Below are 20860 nucleotides of genomic sequence, written 5' to 3'. Positions count from 1 at the left end.
TTGCCATTTTAGTACCTTTTACTAACTCCGTCTATTTTTTTCCGTTAAGTTAGGGGTAAACTAGTAATTTCATTTATTTTATTTATAAATTTAGAAGGTTGAAAAAAACAAGTTAAAATATAAACTCCTTTAAAAGTAAAGGGGCCTTTGTGAAATTTTCAAAAAATAAGAATCCCAGCCCAGTTCTCTTCCGTCTTTCCCGTATTGTCGATCAAAGCATCTCGCCGCCGGCGAGCTTGTTGTTTTTTCCGGCCAACTCCAAACAGTTAGCAAGACTCGTCCCCAACATTAATTCTTTTCTATTTCCCAATCATAATACCTAACGACTATCTCCTAATCTCTGGCTCGAGTTAATTCGGTTTAATAACTGCTAATCGGTATTGTTAACTTGAAACCGGCATTAAAACCAAATCAAATTAGTCACGTTATCCGTTGATTTAGCCAAATAAATACACCCAAACTCACTCATTTGATGATTGCGAACACACTCATACACTCAATTGCCCCAAACATCAACGTTGTGATCATCTTGAAACTCGCCACCGACCGATACCTTGAACTGGTCAACTGGCAGCAATTAGTCCACTTATCAGGTAATTGGTTTGTGCTTATTGCACGTCCTCATGTAGAGAACACAAGCCTTCTGTCAAATCACATTGACAGATTCCAATTATCGATCAAATATTTCTAGGGTTTATGAGGATTTGGGGTTCACTAAAACGTGTACTATAAAAATATTCAGAACTTGTTTTGAAACAGTAGTTAACTTTGCTCTAGTGGTTTGTTCATCCCTTTGAGTAGGTCGTTGGTGTGGGTTCGAGTCCTAGACACCATTACCTCTGACTTAACGAATAAAAACAGATGGAATTGAAAAAGATACTAAAATGGTAAGATTTAGAAACATGTAGTAGTCATTTGCAATAAATTCAAAAACGTACCGCATCTAATTATAATAATAATAATCAGTGACTCTCACACCACAATTTGAAAACCAAAGTATTGCACGCGGGATCACTTGTTCATCTTCACATTTGGATTCAATTCAATCAATCAATAACATGATTCACGTAACACATGATTCAATCACTTCCTACTTGTAATCTCCTCACTCAAACACCAATCAATTTCAGCCTCTAATTCGCAAACCCTAACAATGGAATGGGAGAGAGTAACAGTAACGTGCTTGGAGAACAGAGAGCTGGTAAACTTCATGATCAACAAGTTAAAGGAAATGGAGAATTCGCCCAAAGGAATATCGGAGACTAACGCTGCTACGATATCCAAGGCCTGTTCGAACGTCTCTACTTCCAAATCACATATCACAACCCTAAAAGACTTCTCCAATGTCAAGTATATGTTTTTTTTTCCTTCATCATTTTCTTGCAATTTCATATTTCAATAGCAACGTTGAATCAATTTATTTTATAGAATTGACTACATGACTCATATAATGAATACACTTATGGTCTTATATGCATTAATTCAGTTAGGGGTGAGCACGGTTCAGTTCGGAGCCTAGAACGAAACTGTAACCCAACTCCTCAGTTAATCTATTTTATTAACCAATCTGTTTTCGGTTCGCTTTATTCGGTTAGTTTGCCAGTTTCGGTTCCGTTAATTTCAGAAATACATGAAGTGGAGATATAAATACGTAAAATGGAGGTATAAAACACGAAATACATGAAATGAAGGTATGAATGGTTAGGTTCGGTTAAACGAGGGTACAAAAAAATAATCAATAATTGATTTTTGATTTTTTGGATAATCGGTTTTCGGTTCATTTCAGTTCGGTTTGGTCGGTTTTGGTTATGTTTAGTTGATTTTAGGTTCAGTTTCGGTGAACGATTTGTTATTGCTTATCCCTAATTTCGATAGAATATTATGTCGTGCCAAATATTTTGCAGTGGAATCTTGTGTCATGTCACATAATTTACAGAATCCTGTATCGTGTCAAATAATTGACGGAATATTATTTTGTGTCAAATAATTAGCGGAATAATTTAGGGGTGTAAATGACCCGAGCCGAGCCCGAGCATGACTAGCTTCGAGCTCTGCTCGTGTTGTCTTACGATAGCTAGAGCTCGGCTTGTGAGTTGTTTATTCAAGCTCGGGATCGACTCGTTTATTATTTATTAATTGTTATATGCGTTTTTAGTTATTTTTATGCGTTTTGAGGAAAATCTTAAACGAGCCTAAATGAGCTTCTCATACAAGGCTTGACCTTGGGCTCAGTTACTAAACGAGCTTTATATATAGCCCGGCTTATTTTGAGCTTTTTGTTGATCCGATCTCGAGTAGCTAATGAGCGCCTCAACTGCCCCCCCCCTCCGCGCGCGCGCGCGCGAATATCATACCGTGCCAATGATTCTCGTCACATAAACCAATGAGAATCTTGTACGACAAGTGACAATTTGGCCTTCATATGAGTGGCATGACTTTATACAACTCGTATAACCATAGGAATTGTATAGCTTTATACGAGTCGTATAAGGTCAACGACAAATCTAACACCTTTGGTACGTTGTCAGGTATGGAAAAGTCATACGAGTCGTATGCCTATACGACTCGTATAGAAGGTGTCCGGCGAAGGGGGGGGGGGGCTGGTATCCGAATAGTAGGACCCTTAGTGTAACGTTAAGTGCATAACTCACCTACTTTCTAATTATTGGGTCAGAGGTGTTGGAAAGTGGATTTTGAAACTTATGAAAGATTTCTTTGTTGATGCTACTGAGAATGAAGAGACGATGCAGAGAGGTAATTCCTTTATCAATTCACATCTTTTTTCGTTACCTTGCAGTTTCTAAATCTTGCATTGTATATAATCAGTTAATCGCTATTTGTTTAAATTTCAGATGAGAGAGTTAAGGGAAGCAAACCATATGTGCCTCAAAAGATCTCTGTAGCTTATGCTTTATTAATCACCCTTTGTAGGTAAGCATAATACATCCCTTTTCCCTTATTATTTTCTATATTATCTGAAGGAAAATATTTTGTTGTTAGAGGAACTGCTGATGGAGTTGAGTTTATGCGAAAACAAGAGCTAATTGATGCTGCTGAAGCAAGTGGGCTGTCTCGCTCGCCTATAATGTATGCATTTACCCTTTTGTCCTTTGTTTTACCTTATGTAAATGATGGTGTTTTTTGTTTTATTTTTATTTTTTTATAATTACAGGCCTGAAATAGGAAAGGGGAAAGCAGGCCAATTTGGAGTTAGCTCAGGTCGGGATTGGTATAGCGGTTGGAGTTGCATGAAAAAGTTGATAGACAAAGGGCTCGTTGTAAAATCTAGCTGCCCTGCAAAGTATATTTTCTAAATTTTGTTCTCATATAAAGATAAAAATATGTACTAAAATGCCACCTGTCACTTATGTACACTTTATTGTAATTTCAGGTACATGCTGACCGAGCAAGGAAAAGAAGCTGCTCGTGATTGTCTATCAAGATCTGGATTGGCTGATTCTACAGAGAATCTTTCTACTACTAATGCTAACTTGATTAAAGCTGTGCCACCTCAGCACGTTCCTTCAAAACGACAAAAAAAATCGATTGATATTCCTGTTGATACACTTGATAAGGTATGCTGTCTAGAACAAATATTTCAATGTTTAAAATAATATTTTATCGGTCTGTGTTTTATTTCTGCAGCTTGTGCGCATGGGATACTCTAAAGAACAGGTTACTCATGCATTTGCTGAGGTGGCAGAAAAGTCACCACACGAGGAAACATCTTCACTATGGTTATCTGTTCTATGCCATCTTCGGGAAGCTGAAGTTTACAGTTTACCTTCGACTTCTCAAAAAGTTTCAGAAGACAAACATCAAGAATCATCAAGTTCTTACACATATAAAAGTGGTAATGATATACTATCACAAATATTAAATATAAAAGACAACCTGTAACCTTAAATCATTAGACTTTTCTACTCCTTTAATATCCAGGTCAAAGTCAAACTGTCCCTTTTAGACGTGAAACCGAAATTCCATGTTCATCATTGAGAGCTTGTTCATCACTGAGAGCTTGTTCATCAACTGTGAGTGTTAAAGCCCTTTTGGCATGATATTGTTTTTTTCTATTTTCTAATCATTTAGTTTTTAATTTTTGTAAACAATAATGTTATAGGACCAAAATATGCATAAGCGGGGTAGGAATGATCTAGAAGCTAAATCAAATTGTTTATCAATGCCACCTTTGAGTTTCGGAGACCAATTTGAGGATGCATATGAAGTAGTTCTAATATTGGATGATCGGGAGAAATTTACCAAGGCGTAAGTATTTTCAAATGGATTAATATTTAGTCCTTCTTGTTAATCTTGAGATATTTTTATCAAGTAATGATGCAGTGATTGGTGATTTTCAGGTCAAAGTCTGGAAAATTTCTTGAGCATGTTCAACTTCATTTTAAAATACCAATAGAGGTAAACTTGAACTTTTAATGTTAATTTATGAACCATAATACCAAAAAAGATTACATAAACTATATATTTCTAAGTTCGTATATTTTTATCCAAAAGTTTTAATTTTTACAAACTATATATATGAATAATAATCTAGTTTTTAGGCCAGTTTGAGCTCAACCTATTTAACATGTAAGCTAATATCTAATATTCTGATTTTACCCATCTGAAAAATTAAGTTTTAATTTTTTAGTTTTTCACAGGTGAGACGCTTACCCGTTGGAGACGGGATTTGGATAGCCCGTCATAAACAGCTTGGTAGTGAATATGTTCTTGATTTTATTGTTGAGAGAAAAAATGTTGATGATTTGAGTTCTTCAATTAGAGATAATCGTTACAGAGAGCAGAGAGTCCGGATCCTGGTGATGTTTCTTATCAAACACCATCCATTTTGACAAACTAATATTATTCAATAATTTCTCAAGTATTATTATCTTGTTTCTTTTTTTATTCATCAAGAGATCTGGATTCAAAAGGTTTATATACCTAGTAAAAGGTGATCCAAATGCCTGTGAAAGTGCTGAGAGTCTTAAAACAGCGTAAGTACATATTTATATTTACTGCTGATTATTTACATTGACTAAAGTTTGTATAATTGGCAGTTGTTTGACAACCGAAATTTTAGAGGGGTTCGATGTTCAGAGAACAAGTGGGATAGGAGACACCCTAAGAAAATATGGTCATCTTACCCAATCAATAACCGAATACTTCAAATCCGTTGACCATCAAGATTTACCAATATGCCCTTCTTTTGATCAGTTTATTGAAAGGTGTCAAGAGTTGAATAAGATGACAGTTAGTGATGTATTTGCTACTCAACTCTTGCAGGCATGGGTCATAACATTAAATATATTTAACTTATATATAATGATAAATTAGTTAAAGACTAAAATTTCTTGTTGCAGGTTCCACAAGTGACTGAGGATGTTGCCATTGCTGTCTTGGATTTGTACCCAACAGTTTTGTCACTTGCTCGTTCTTACTCGTGTCTTGTGAGTTTTCTATATATTTTTACAATAGTATTTTTAAAAACTAATAAATATTATGTTTGACTTGAGTTTAACCAATTTGGTTTGTAAGGATGGTGACACACGTGCACAGGAAGAACTCCTTAAGACACAGAGTAACAATGTGATCAATGGAGTCGCTAGTAGAAACATTTTTCAGTTCATTTGGGGTGGTTGATTACATGTATACAACAGTATGCAGTTCACATTTGTTCGGATAAGGTAACCCAAACATTTGATGTTATAATGCGTGGATCACAAAATAAGAATATTTATGTTTACGTCTCATTTTCCCTCTTACGGGTCCTATATATGATGTCTGAAGAAGTAAATATGTAACGGGGTTGGCGATTACCTGTTCATGTGATCCTATGAAATCCAACAAATACGGAAAGCCATTAGGATTTTTATTCATACTTTCAAGAAAGTGTCGTGTTTAATTTTTCGCTTGCTACATCGCTCTGGTTGAGAAATGAAACTGAAAGCGCTTTATACGCCAAAATTTTGAAGCTTCTAATAGTAATTAATGAACTTAGAGAAGACAAATATTTAAATGCTACCAATTATAAATCTCATATTGTACACAATACTACAGATAGCCTAGAGACTCGGTGAACCATAAGTGTGCATATGCGACACACACAGGTTGTTATAAATGTAACAACTCAAGTAATAAAAATTTGTACTTGTTTAAATTAGGCTCCGTCTATTGAGACACCCCATTTTTCTATCTAAACACTGATATGGGTCATATTGATCAATATGAGGTATATTAGCCTATCTGTGTATGTACTTTTGTGTCTGATTTAGGGCCTAATATGCTCCATATTGGGCAATATTGAGCATATTGGGAGTGTCAAAATAGATGTTTGGGTGTGCCAATATCACGATCCATCCGTCTATTGAGACACCCCATTTTTCAAAGGACTTTTGTGTGCGTGTGTGTTTGTGAGGGGGGGGGGGGGGGGGGGCATTGTACTTGTCTGCTGGGCTACTTAAGTTTTGTGTCCTATGGGCTGTGAATGTTGTAATGTGATGTGATTTGTGGCTGCTAATTAATAATGATTAAGTGCTATTTTGTAGGGCACCAAGTGGGTTTTCTAAAAAAACTCTTTAATATGTCCCGTATTGCATAATACGGGGCATATAGAGAGGTTTTTTTTAGAAAACCCCACCAATTTTGCCGTATTATGTTTTTTATTTTTTTTATGTTTTTTTTATTTTCTTTTTATGTTATAGTTTTGTTCTTTTTTTTCTTTATTGTTTTTATATAATAATTTTGTTTTAAAAGATGTGTATTTAAAACAAAATTTTTTTACCAAAACAATAAACACGTATGTACACCAAACCAAAACATTATTATATAAAACATCGAGTTTGTACAAAATATATACAAACTATAAAAACGGCGTGTCGTCGATGCCGGGGCCCGTAAACGTCGCATCGTGAACATCAAACGGCGTGTCGTTGACGTGCTCGCCTCGTGGTCAAAAGTAGGTGGTGGTGGTGGTACCTCGTACCTCTCACCACGCTGAGCAGCGTCGAGGTAACTGGTACATTGGCACATCATAAAATTGTTCAGGTTAACTCTCGTAAGCGAAATACTCCTGAAAACCGTTATGGTAACATGTATTAGTTAAAAATCAAATAACGACTTTATATTAAACATATATTACCTGGTTCAAATTTGGTAACCCGGGCATGCTAGGCTGATCATAAGACTATTCAGCCCGATTATCGTAATGGTGATTGTAACAACTCAGGTTTTCGTTTATATTATTTGTATCTATATCCGACCCGTCATAGTTATTTGGTAATTTTAATCAACAAAACTTCGCATTTGTCAAATTAATAATATGTTATTATTTATTGTTTACTACAATTATTTATTTTGTATAAATAACTTTCATTTATATGCAATTTGCACCCTAGACTATAGTCTAACCTCATTTTGTATCCACATTGAAACTACAGGGACTTTTTAGCAAAAACTAATTTAAATATTTTATATTAACCCAACCCTAAAACCACACCCGTGACCCGTATCCATTCAACCCGAAGACCCGTTTTGATTTCTTGCACCTAAACCTTAGTTGTAATCATGGAAATTATCAATCAAATCATAATAGTTTCTAAATCGATCTTCACCGACATAATTAACTTGGGAATAAGATCAGTTTGATTCGTAATATTGTAACTTAGCAAATATAGCGATAACCGTCTCAATCAACGTGGCAATATACCAATTAGAATTCAAAATAATCCAATTAATTTCGTCTGGACCTTCTTCATAACCCTGCGAACCAAACCATGGAAGTAATCGCTATATCACAGCCTGCGCATAGGGTTTCTGGTCGCGTCTTTGGGCCGTCGGGTTTCGTTATGGTTCACCAACAATACAACGACGTTTCAGGTAATTAATCATGGTTGTGTGTCGTTATAATATGTAAATCATTAACCCCAACATGAATTGAACAAACACATAACAGATTAACCGATTGTGATTTCTAGGGTTTCAAATGGGTTTTAGGATTTTTCAGTTGTGGTTATAATAAAACCTTTTCAGAATATAATCAACTTAGCCACTGGCTCGTGTGTCTGCTGCGTTGTGCATTAGTGTAAGGTTAGGGACGCGGGTTCGAACCCCCGGTTTTGATGTTTTTATTTATTTATTTATATTTTAGGTTTAATGCAAATTAACAAAATTGTTATTAATAATAACCAAATACTAGTTATATGTAAAGACACCATTAAGTTTTACGTTATCGGTAAATAAACTTTGTTATGGATTTTTGGAGTGTGTATATATATGTATATATATACTAAGCTTTGTAAATATATTAATAGTAAACCTTAACTTATTTAAACCCGACATCATCCTTGGTGATTCTTATCGTCAGACGTCTTTTATAAACTTATATTTATAATATATATCATATAAATACTAAACGTATTAAATAGCTTTTTCTTTAAAATATGTAAAACAAAATATTCATTTATATATTACTGCGCATTATATAGATTTTCGTTAAAAGATTTAAACAAAATATTTATTTTAGATCTTATTACATATTTATTTATTTATACATAATTAGTTATTTGTTCGTTCGGATAATTATAAGTATGTTTCAAGTTATATTTATCAAATTATTTTATTTAATTTGTATATTTAATTATATATTTATTTAGATATTATTATTAAGCATATCGTATATCTTAATTCTTTAAAGTTATTTAAGTGAATGGTTTTTATATTTTATCAAGAATAATCAATAGTATTTTATAAATGATCATAATTAATCATCTTTTAAATGTATAACAAACAATAATATAAATCCTTACAATAATAATCCATATATAAAATAAATCGTTCAATCAATAATATTCTAATCACAAATCATAATTCAAAACTCATCGAAATCTTATGCCATCAAGTCGTGTTATATCTCTTATGATTAATTTATATTATTATATTTAACTAGGAATCCTTGACGGTAGATCCCGAAGGGTTTACTTTTCTCACATCCGCCTTCGTATTTCTTTCATCTAATCAGGTGAGTAATCACTCCACTATTTTACTTGTTTTCAACTGTTTTGGGGACACTTGCGTACCATTTATCATATTATTTATCTTAGTATTTCTCAAACGCAAACTGTAATCTTTGTGTTGTGTGTCAATTGAATGATTGCCTTTTATTTGCTATTTGCTTACTTGCTTACTTGAATCGCATTCAGAGAGGTCCAACATAATCTCATTATAGTATGATCATACGACCGTCGTAGTGGCCGGAGCCCGATCGCATTGGCAATGGTTTCACCGACACCTCATTTTTGGTAACCAATACCTATTCGCATGGAAACGGTTTAGCCCTTTCTTTATGGTTGATTGTTTATGTATGTGCTATGGTTTAATTGTTTATACTCACAGATAACAGTTTTGCCTATTTTTATTCACTTATATCATTATATATTATTACCACTTTTGTTTGTGTCAAAACTGGTGATCTACTCACTCAACATGTGTTGTTGACAATATATATTTTGTACGCATTTGCAGGTTATAGATTTAGATTGCTTATCGAACTGAAGCTCACATAGAGATGACTTTAGGATAAAACATATACAAGAATAGTTGGTTTTGCATTTGTAATTTTCTTTATTTTTGTTGTATATGAATGTTGTTTGATAATAAATAAATTAATTAGATATTGTCACTTTTTAATTTCATGATAGTAACCTTGTGAGCTATGACAATCAGTTAACGCCCCGACATTTCCGCGCGTAGGTTGGGGTGTGACATATTGGTATCAGAGCCGAAGGTTTTAAGATAGATCGTTAGTGGTGCCTTAGTAACATGCTTAGGAGCCCCACACGTGCTTATTTGTTTACCTGATGTGTTCTATTTGATTGTTTACAGCTTGCGTAATTACCTGCTAGACCAAGTATTTATTTAACTGCTTAGTTTAATGTTTATTTTATTGTCATGTACACACAACTCCGAGCTCATGTCTCACTCTCAAAATATTTTTATAATTTCGAGACTATGTCTTACTCTCAAAATATTTTTTTATAACTCCGAGGCAACGCCTCATTCCCAAGATATATATTTACATTCAAATTTTTGTTGGTTGTTTTCGTTGACGGGAAATTCTTTTAGGATTTCCTAAGTTTTGTTTTTACCTTTTAAGCGTTTAACGTAATCAGTTAACGGTTACATCTTTCCATTTCGTTTTATTGTTATTATTTTATTACTTTTTAAATGTCTAGTCGGGTGAAAAATCTATGGGACGCCATGGACACGCCAACTATTCATTTTCACAATTATTATACATACGATATTTGGTTGGAGCATTATCACGCCTAGTGATACACGAGATACTTCAACTACTCATACTTACATTTGTCATTCGTTATTTAGGTTGGTTGGTTAAAACGGCACGTAACACTCATGGACCAACAAAATATCATGAATAAGCTCATGTGAAACCCAATATATCGAGAAACTTACGTTATTTATTACTTGTTTATGTATTTTGTTCTATTTGAAACAAGTTACGATTTGACTCAATTATTTAATTATTCAATAACATTGAACCAAGACTTACTGATTCAATTTATTCACATACTCACAAATATTTTTATTTCCATAAAGGAGCACAAATCACTCATTCATTGGGACTCTATTATCACAAGTCCATCTAAACAACTTACTATTTAATTATCTAATCGGTCATCTCGCACTCATATTATCAAATTCACAAATTATCAAGAGCAATTCATAACTATTTTCTCATACGCATATTACAACATCATCAAACTATCAAATATAATAAGTATTATTAAATACCTTAATATTTGAACAATATCCCTCATATTCACGATTATCACGTTATCAATTAACGAACTTATCACAAGTAACTCAATACCCCCAATAACTATCAATTACATCTCAGTTATCACCCTCAAATTTTAAGTATTAACGTTTTAATTTTTTATGCTTCAACAAAAATCTCATATCAAATCACCTCATTGATTATATCATCTATTTAACAAATTCTCGTATAGATTATCTCATTTAAATTCTGATTTATCCTTAAGTCATGATTAACCCTAGCACAACTTATGTCAAATATCACTATTTCTTTAATAACTAATAGGAAATTTACACAACTTATTATTTATACTTATTTAATCTCAATTTACATAATTATAGAACGATTTCTACATCAAACAATATAGATCATATATTATCTACACCCGCTTTATGACCACAAGTACTGTCAAAGAGATAGCTCCTACAATCTCTAAGGTCTAAATTCTAACTCAAAACGCTAATGCAATCAATTTAATCTTGTTCACTAATTTCTTTCAGAGAAATTTCTATTCACTTACCCTTACTCACCCTCATAACGACGCATTGTTCTTTACTAATTCACACCGAGTTCAAATTTTACCGGCACCGTACCGTACTACCCATGCTCATTCAGCTTAAACCTATCAACTCTAGGCCTTTCAGGCTTTCTTCATGTAACAAGGTCGTTTTCGCTTATTCGATTCTAGACCCGCAAGACTTAATTTCATCAAGCTTACCTTAGTCAAACCTCATTTTCACAAACCTATTCAAGGTGCCCCAAATTATCCGGTCTCAATTATTTAAGTTTTCATAAGCTCAATTAATAAAGGTGTTTTGAATTAAACCAATGGTAGTTATGTTTTCACAAAGAAGATTTTTATCGTCTTCATCATTTTCATCTAAACGTATTTTGTATTCAATTATACCTTAAACGATTATTTGTCTAAATTAGTTATTTTGGAACAAACCCAACTTGGAAAATCCATCATTTTAAGCATCTTTTTTTCGCATACAATAAATTTTTTCTTATCTTTCCAAAGATCAATATCGTTGGTTGCTGTACTTATCTATACGTTTGGTTTTACTTAATCAAAAATTATAGGATTTGGTTCATTAACATTTCGTCAACTGATCAAAATATTTAGATCCTTATAAATCAAACAAATTTTTTTTTCTTCAATTATAAACCATATTATTCAATTTGTCTTTTCTCATTTACCTTGTTTGCTTATTAAATTATTGACAACGTGCCAATTTCTACTCTCAACTTTGATTTTTAACATTTTTGTACGTCGTGTATTTATTGATCTCACGCATTACAATTTACCTTTCATCTTATAATTTTTTTTATTGTTGAAATTGAACTGTTATAGTTCTATTATTAATTGAACTTGTCATTATATAAACAGAAATTATTTCCGCTATAGAATTTCATTTACCATTCTTTAAGTTAATTTTCACTATAAAAAAATTTGAATTTCATTGAATTCCCATAGTGATTTAATTGGAATTTTATTATTAATTTTCACTATTATCTAATGACATTTGTGTGATTGTTGTCGAAAACCTGCGGTGGTTCGTGGGTACCTCAACAGTCCATTTTCATTCTTGTTAGATTTCGTTATTTAGTTGGAATCACACGTTGGTTCGTAGATATTTCAGCTCCTTACTTCAATTTTTAATACATCTTGGAAATTTAAAATGTTTCGATGATTTCTTCAGTTGTTGTTGGAATAGTCATAGTGGTTCACGCATTTCCAGCTCCGCGTTTTCTTCTATTTAAGTATATTATTTCTCAACTCGTCTCTGTTTTTCATTATTACTTTAATATTCATTATTTATTTAATCTTTCATGATAAACTATGAATATTGCAACTTCTTTATTTTAATTTTAATGATGTTATGGAGATAGAAAAATCCCTTGTAATTTGGGGATATTCCAATGACCCACTTTATACTATATCTAATTTTAATGATTTAATTGGAACATGACTATCTCGGTGATTCGTGAATATCCGCTTCCCAATTTCATCTATTTACAGTTTGTTTGTATACATAAATATTTGCATTAATATTTTTGCATTATCAATTACTACTACCAGTACTTTAATATTATAATTTACCTCACCTTAAATACACAATTGCGATATTTCAATGTTGTATAAAGTTCTTTTTAAATTTCATGAGTTTCTCATTTAATTAAACTAAATACCTCAAAGTCTTCGTTTAATCTTGTTCAAATTTGTAATTACGGTCTTATGAATTCTACCTCGAATGTTGCAATATTTAAAAATTTCACAGGTTATTATTCGTCTACAATTATCAATTAATTCTTTCATAAACTTTTGTTGATGTTATCCTTGCAATCATAGAATTATTGGTAAGTTCACGTAAATTTGTTAGTTGGCTCGTATCCCCACTCTCTTTCTTCACAATCGATCTTGTCGACGCATCATACATCCAAACTTCAATGTTTCCGTTTCTCTTAACTTTTAAGTTACTTTAAAATTTCACTAATTTCATTAATCAAATTTGAAAGTTCACATAAATTGCGTTATTAGAAATATTTTATAAAATCTTGAGATTTTACACTTATAATAAATCAATTCCCAATGGTCTTATAATATGTTAACACTTTCCTCATATTTATAATAAATTAATAACTTTTCTCACAAAATCATGACTTCCAAATATTTTGTAAACCACGAGATGGAACGAGTTATGTGGACCATCCGACGACCTAAGTAATTATGGATGCCTACATAATTGTTGAAGTCCTCGCATGGAAATCATAATGCGTGCAATTGTGTGTCATAATATAGAATCAAAAGTAGTTGGGATAACGGTACAAATGTAGAGATGATAAGGACATGGTGGATATGACACTGGTACATCCTATATATAAGTGCCCTTATCGGATTTTCATTTGTAGCGTTTTTTGACTATTCAAGGTTCTGTGATATGATAAATTTTTAAAATTTTATTTAAAAAATTTCTTTTCCTCAAAATCTAATGGTTTGTTATAATATTCTTTAATTTCGGGACGAAATTCCTTAAAGTAGGGGAGAATGTAACAACTCGGGTTTTCGTTTATATTATTTGTATCAATATCCGACCGTCATAGTTATCGGGTAATTTTAATCAACAAAATTTCGCATTTGTCAAATTAATAATATGTTATTATTTATTGTTTACTACAATTATTTATTTTGTATAATTAACTTTCATTTATATGCAATTTGCACCCTAGACTATAGTCTAACCTCATTTTGTATCCACATTGAAACTACAGGGACTTTTTAGCAAAACTAATTTAAATATTTTATATTAACCCAACCCCAAAACCACACCCGTGACTCGTATCCATTCAACCCGAAGACCCGTTTTGATTTCTTGCACCTAAACCTTAGTTGTAATCATGGAAATTATCAATCAAATCATAATAGTTTCTAAATCGATCTTCACCGACATAATTAACTTGGGAATAAGATCAGTTTGATTCGTAATATTGTAAGTTAGCAAACATAGCGATAACCGTCTCAATCAACATAGCAATATACCAATTAGAATTCAAATAATCCAGTTAATTTCGTCTGGACCTTCTTCATAACCCTGTGAACCAAACCATGGAAGTAATCGCTATATTGTAAGGCCCCGTTATCGGTGCCTCACATTTGGACGTTGGATTTACTCATGAACACAGTTCTAATCATCAGAGTTAATAAAAACATTCGCGGAACATAAAAACTTTCATAAAACATTTCATAACAATCCAAAACTTGTCTTGAAAAAAACAACTTGTCTTGAAAAAACTAAGTAAGTAAAACATAACACGTCTTGAGTCTTCCGATGCCAGCCCCTTATTCAATGCCACGTGTCCCCTCAAGCGAGCTGCCTCATTCTACTCACCTGCGTGCATACTAATAGTCAGCTACGCTGAGTGAGTTCTAGTTAATCACATAACATACAACACATTCATAACTACGTACTTTCATACTTTCGTTTATAATATACTCACATACCTTCGCACTTTCTTTCCTTCATATACTTACCTTACGTTTTAAAGAGCATTACGCCCTATAACCTTCGCATATATTATTAGGGTATGCAACCCTTTAACCTTCGCATATATTATTAGGGTATGCAACCCTTTGTCCTTCGCATATAGTATTAGGGTATGAAACCCTTTATCCTTCGCATATATTATTAGGGTATGCAACCCTTTAACCTTGCCTTACCTTACCTTTCATTATCATATCCGTACAATTAATACCATACACAACATAATTGTACATACTCCCTTATTCACATACACATTTCATACATACTATACTATACTTACCTTAACAGTACGTGCAATACCCGAAGGTCGTTCACGTACTGTCAAGCATACATACATAACTATCACAATCGTCAATAAGACATACACTTACCATTTAAGGTAAGTGTATTAACATTCACATCGAGTATGCACACAGCCCCGAAAACATAACATGGAAGTGAGGTTAGGAACTCACCTGAATGCGGTTACGTTCACCGTTAATGGTAATCCCTTTCTTCAGTTGTGCACGGCTGACTGTATAATAATTACACGTATCAATTAACTATCACTACTCATATCATCTTTCTAGTCTTAGTTATTACCCACAACGAATGGGGGTCCGGGGGCAGCGCCCCTGGCAGCGGGGTTCTAGGGGCGACAGCCCCTAGCAGGGTCAAAGGGGCAGAGCCCCTGGCTAGGGTTAAGCTGCCAGGTCAACTTGGAAAAATTTTATTTTCATTAGTTGTCTTAACATATTTTCCACTAGGATTTTTAAATTATTTTCTAATTCGTTAACTCATTCGCTATAACGAATTAAGCCTAATTCGTTACTGATTCGTCATCTTACACGCCTGAGTCGTTAGTTGATTCGTCATTCTAGTTCGTTAGCTTAACATAGCGAATGGTGAGTAACGAATCAACTGATTCGTTAACTAAATATAACGAATTGGTTATTAACGAATCTCCTGATTCGCTGTCTTATTATAACGAATTGACCAGTAACGAATGACCTAGTTCGCTGTTGTAATCATAACGAATTGGGTGAGTAACGACTCACCTGATTCGTTATTTTAGCGTAACGAATTGGCTCCGGCTTATCCAAACCTTGACGAATTGGCCTATATTCTTATCCAGGCTTTGAATCAAGGTCAAAGTCAAAATCGATTTGAACAAGAACAGTCAACGGAACCAGATCTGCAATTAAACCCTCGATTCTTAACGAAACAACATGAAATTGGTACCATTGAACTCGCAATCCAAGTGCCTACAAACCCTAACCATCAAATCGGCCAACCATCCATGTTTAAGGGGTGCGATTTGTGCATCTATATTACGGTTTATTTTAGGTTAACAATTAACCTATCAATTGCTAATCAATTTCAGTAAGGTTTGTTCCATTAGATTCGTTTTTATCATTCTCATATAGGTCTGAGATTATCCAAACCGATCCGAACCCCAATGAGCGATTACTAGCTATAAACGCACCTTAAACGAGTCGAACTACGAACACGGTTAAGCCTTGACGTTGTTTCGGTTCTTCACGACGATCTAGCACCAACGGGATCGGGTTTCCATCTTCGAATCTCGGCTCGGGTTATAGGATAGTGTTTGTGTGTGTTTTCCAAGGTGTAGGCTATGATGTAGAGAATGGATAAAAATGGAAAGGTTTAGGGTTTAAGGGGTATTTATACTCCCTTAAGCCCATTGACCTAAGGCCCATTCCATTTCTTATTTCATCATCTAAAGTCCAAGCCCACCTTCTATTAGTTTATTATTTAAAACCGACACACGACACTTCATCGAATAAACAAAATTCCATTTATTTATTATAATCAAAAGTAGGATGTTACATATATCACAGCCTGCGCATAGGGTTTCTGGTCGCGTCTTTGGGCCGTCGGGTTTCGTTATGGTTCACCAACAATTCAACGACGTTTCAGGTAATTAATCATGGTTGTGTGATCGTTATAATATGTAAATCATATTATAGGGTTTCAAATGGGTTTTAGGATTTATCAGTTGTGGTTATAATAAAACCTTTTCAGAATATAATCAACTGAGCCACTGGCTCGTGTGGCTGCTGCGTTGTGCATTGAGTCAGTGTAAGGTCAGGGACACGGGTTCGAATCCTCCCTGGCCCATTTTTGATGTTTTTATTTATTTATATTTTAGGTTTAATGCAAATTAACAAAATTGTTATTAATAATAACCAAATGCTAGTAATATGTAACGACACCATTAAGTTTTACGTTCTCGGTAAATAAACTTTGTTATGGATTTTTGGAGTGTGTATATATATGTATATATATACTAAGCTTTGTAAATATATTAATAGTAAACCTTAACTTATTTAAACCGACATCATCCTTGGTGATTCTTATCGTCGGACGTCTTTTATAAACTTATATTTATAATATATATCATATAAATACTAAGCGTATTAAATAGCTTTTTCTTTAAAATATGTAAAACAAAATATTCATTTATATATTACTGCGCATTATATAGATTTTCGTTAAAATATTTATTTTAGATCTTATTACATATTTAATTATATAAACATAATTAGTTATTTGTTCGTTCGGATAATTATAAGTATGTTTCAAGTTATATTTATCAAATTATTTCAATTAATTTGTATATTTATTTATATATTTATTTAGATATTATTATTAAGCATATCGTATATCTTAATTCTTTAAAGTTATTTAAGTGAACGGTTTTTATATTTTATCAAGAATAATCAATAGTATTTTATAAATGATCATAATTAATCATCTTTTAAATGTATGACAAACAATAATATAAATCCTTACAATAATAATCCATATAGAAAATAAATCGTTCAATCAATGATATTCTAATCACAAATCATAATTCAAAACTCATCGAAATCTTATGCCATCAAGTCGTGTTATATCTCTTATGATTAATTTATATTATTATATTTAACTAGGAATCCTTGACGGTATATCCCGAAGGGTTTACTTTTCTCACATCCGCCTTCGTATTTTTTTCATATAATCAGGTGAGTAATCACTCCACTATTTTACTTGTTTTCAACTGTTTTGGGGAAACTTGCGTACCATTTATCATATTGTTTATCTTAGTATTTCTCAAACGCAAACTGTGATCTTTGTGCTGTGTATCAATTGAATGATTGCCTGTTACTTGCTATTTGCTTACTTTCTAACTTGAGTCGCATTCGGAGAGGTCCAACATAATCTCATTATAGTATGATCATACGACCGTCGTAATGGCCGGAGCCCGATCGCATTGGCAATGGTTTCACCGACACCTCATTTTTGGTAACTAATGCCCATTCGCATGGCAACGGTTTATCCCTTTCTTTATGGTTGATTGTTTATGTATGTGCTATGGTTTAATTGTTTATACTCACAGATAACAGTTTTGCCTATTTTTATTCCCTTATATCATTATATATTATTACCACTCTTGTTTGTGTCAAAACTGGTGATCTACTCACTCAACATGTGTTGTTGACAAACATATATTTTGTACGCATTTGCAGGTTATAGATTTGGATTGCTTATCGAACTGAAGCTCATAAAGAGATGACTTTAGGATAAAACATATACAAGAATAGTTGGTTTTGTATTTGTAATTTTCTTTATTTTTGTTGTATATGAATGTTGTTTGATAATAAATAAATTAATTAGATATTGTCTCTTTATAATTTCATGATAGTAACCTTGTGAGCTGTGACAATCAGTTCACGCCCCAACATTTCCGCCTTAGGTTGGGGTGTGACAGTGATACTTCTGACAAACGTAATGGTAAAATATTTTAGTTATAAACAAACTAACAAATTTACATTATATCAATATACAACGAAACCTGGTTCAAATTAGGTAATCCCGACGTGCTAGGCTGATCGTTAGGCGCGTATCCCGGCTCCTCCTTGTTGTTAGGAAACATATTGTCGAACCACCACATTTTATTTTTTGGTTTTGATTCTCGAAAGGGGATAATGAATTGTGTGCATGTACTTGTGTATGGTAACACACACAAATATATATATATATATAATAAAGAGAAGAAAGGGGGAGCCGGATGGCTAAATTATTCAAACGGAACCTATATGCCCCGTATTGTATAATGCACGACATATTGTTACTGAACATAGATGCCCCGTATTGTACAATACGAGGCGTATTATGCCTTAATATGGGGCATATTGCACAATACGCCTCATATAAGGTACAACATAAAAGACAAACACCCCTTAATATAGAGCGTATTGCACTATACACCCCATATTAGGGGGTGTATTGGGTGTCCCTAGCACAACCCATAAAATATAAGACCACTTTTACTAATGTTGTTTGGGTTAAAAGAATGTGAAATCAATTAATTTAACTATCTTTAATAACCTAGGTTGCAACCTCCGTTTTTCTTTTCTAACAATTTATTTAACATATAATTTGATTTTGTTTAATTTATAACATTTAACATTTTTTTTTAAATATTTAAGAACACGGTATTGTTTAGTTATGTTTTTTAAGACATTTCGACATAAATTTTATAAAAAGTATAGCTTAAAAACGTATGTTTTATAATATGGGTTTGATATTTATATTATTGGTTCATAAACTTACTATTTAAATATATTTATATATTTTATAGAATAACAAAACATATTTGTTTAATAAAAAAGTTGGTTTAGGTTGAGTTGTGAATGAGAGTGAAAATTTTAATTAAGTTGGATTGTGTAATAAAAGAGAGAATATTTTTTTGTTGAAAGGTTGTGTTGATTGGGTTGTGAATAAAGATGATCTAAAAGCCTAAGAAATTGAGAGGAAGCTAGGGAGCCGAGGATGAAAACATATTTTCTAACCTTTGATTCTTGTCTTCTTAACCGACCAAACTAAACCGTGACGTCCTCTTGGTGTATGTGTGTGCACATGAGTTACATAGATGGTTCCTATGGTAAGGCCAAATTATGGCTTTGGTACTTTCTTTTCTAAAAGGTACAAGTAGCGACCTTTTTGTATCTCTTGTAGTCTTTATACACAAAATTACCATGTTGACGATGACACTTTAAAGACGATGAAGAAATAAATTATTCTTAAATATTTTTTTTAAAAAAATCAAATACAAGAAAGGAACGTGTCAACAACCTTTATGTAACACTAGTTTTTATCTCCCATATTACGGGAGTTGTTTTATATTATCTGTTTCTAATATTTATTTATTTTTGAATTTTTTATTTTGTTTATTGTATGAAAGTTAATATTATATACTTATGGTTGGATGATAAATTGTTTCACAAATAAATGAGATGTTATAACCCAATTTAAAAGATATATGAGTTTGATGAACCCAAGACCCATTTATTTTGTTAATTATAATTTTTTTAATTATAATAATAAACATATTTTTTAAATAAATCAGATATTAATTTTTAGTATATACCTATTTATAGGATTTTTATATCAAATTTTTGGTGAGATTAGTTTTTAATTTAATGAGCTATTATAACCCGTTTAAGAAATATTCGGGTTTGATTAAACCCATACCCATGAATTTGGATCAAATGAATGAGAATCCTCCATTTAAAAATCAAGCAAATCTGACTCCAAAAAAGGGGGAGCGACCACATCACGACACGTAGGATTTTTATGTTTTCGTTTATATATATTATATACATACTTTCTAGAGCTCAAAAGAATAAAAATTCAATTATTAAAAGTCTATAATAATAATAATAATAATAATAATGTAAACCAACTGTTTTATCAAATTATTGTGAAGATGAAAATGTGTATAAATATTTGAAATTTCTCATCTCATCTCATCATTTTTTTAATGGAAAATAGCACAACCACCACTATTAGGAATGTGTCATGATTTTGACAAAGAAAAAGATCATTCACCCACCAATAAATACATCATAGTGATGGATGCCAAAGTGCCGTGGCTTTGACTTATGTTTTCCACAATGATGGGATGCGATAATGGTCATAAATTATGTCACCTTAT

The 20860-nt window shown here is 32.6% G+C and overlaps 1 protein-coding gene across 1 annotated transcript; it reads left to right on the top strand.

Moving 5' to 3' along the window:
* Nucleotides 1–1026: 1026 nt before the first annotated feature.
* Nucleotides 1027–4407, top strand: LOC143579956 (crossover junction endonuclease MUS81-like). Its single transcript, XM_077063124.1, has 9 exons — nt 1027–1350; nt 2675–2754; nt 2853–2931; nt 3001–3087; nt 3173–3301; nt 3392–3575; nt 3646–3853; nt 3940–4031; nt 4121–4407. Exons 1-9 carry the CDS (start codon nt 1154–1156, stop codon nt 4268–4270), a joined length of 1206 nt encoding a protein of 401 aa, XP_076919239.1. The 5' UTR covers nt 1027–1153; the 3' UTR covers nt 4271–4407.
* The last annotated feature ends 16453 nt before the right edge of the window (nt 4408–20860 follow it).

This window comes from Bidens hawaiensis, unplaced genomic scaffold (assembly GCF_021521415.1).
Source record: "Bidens hawaiensis isolate Kalapana, Puna unplaced genomic scaffold, B.hawaiensis_p1.1 tig00030178_1, whole genome shotgun sequence".
NCBI lineage: Eukaryota > Viridiplantae > Streptophyta > Magnoliopsida > Asterales > Asteraceae > Bidens > Bidens hawaiensis.
Note: the sequence above shows the minus strand (reverse complement) of the source record. Positions and strands in the feature narration are given on the sequence as shown.

What these genes read in the sequence shown, in the direction of transcription:
- LOC143579956 (XM_077063124.1), top strand. Translation starts at nt 1,154, where the DNA reads ATGGAATGGGAGAGAGTAACAGTAACGTGCTTGGAGAACAGAGAGCTG. An exon ending in CTGTTGATACACTTGATAAG is followed by an intron (nt 3,576 to 3,645) that starts GTATGCTGTCTA and finishes TTATTTCTGCAG; the next exon opens with CTTGTGCGCATGGGATACTC. An exon ending in TGAGAGCTTGTTCATCAACT is followed by an intron (nt 4,032 to 4,120) that starts GTGAGTGTTAAA and finishes ATAATGTTATAG; the next exon opens with GACCAAAATATGCATAAGCG.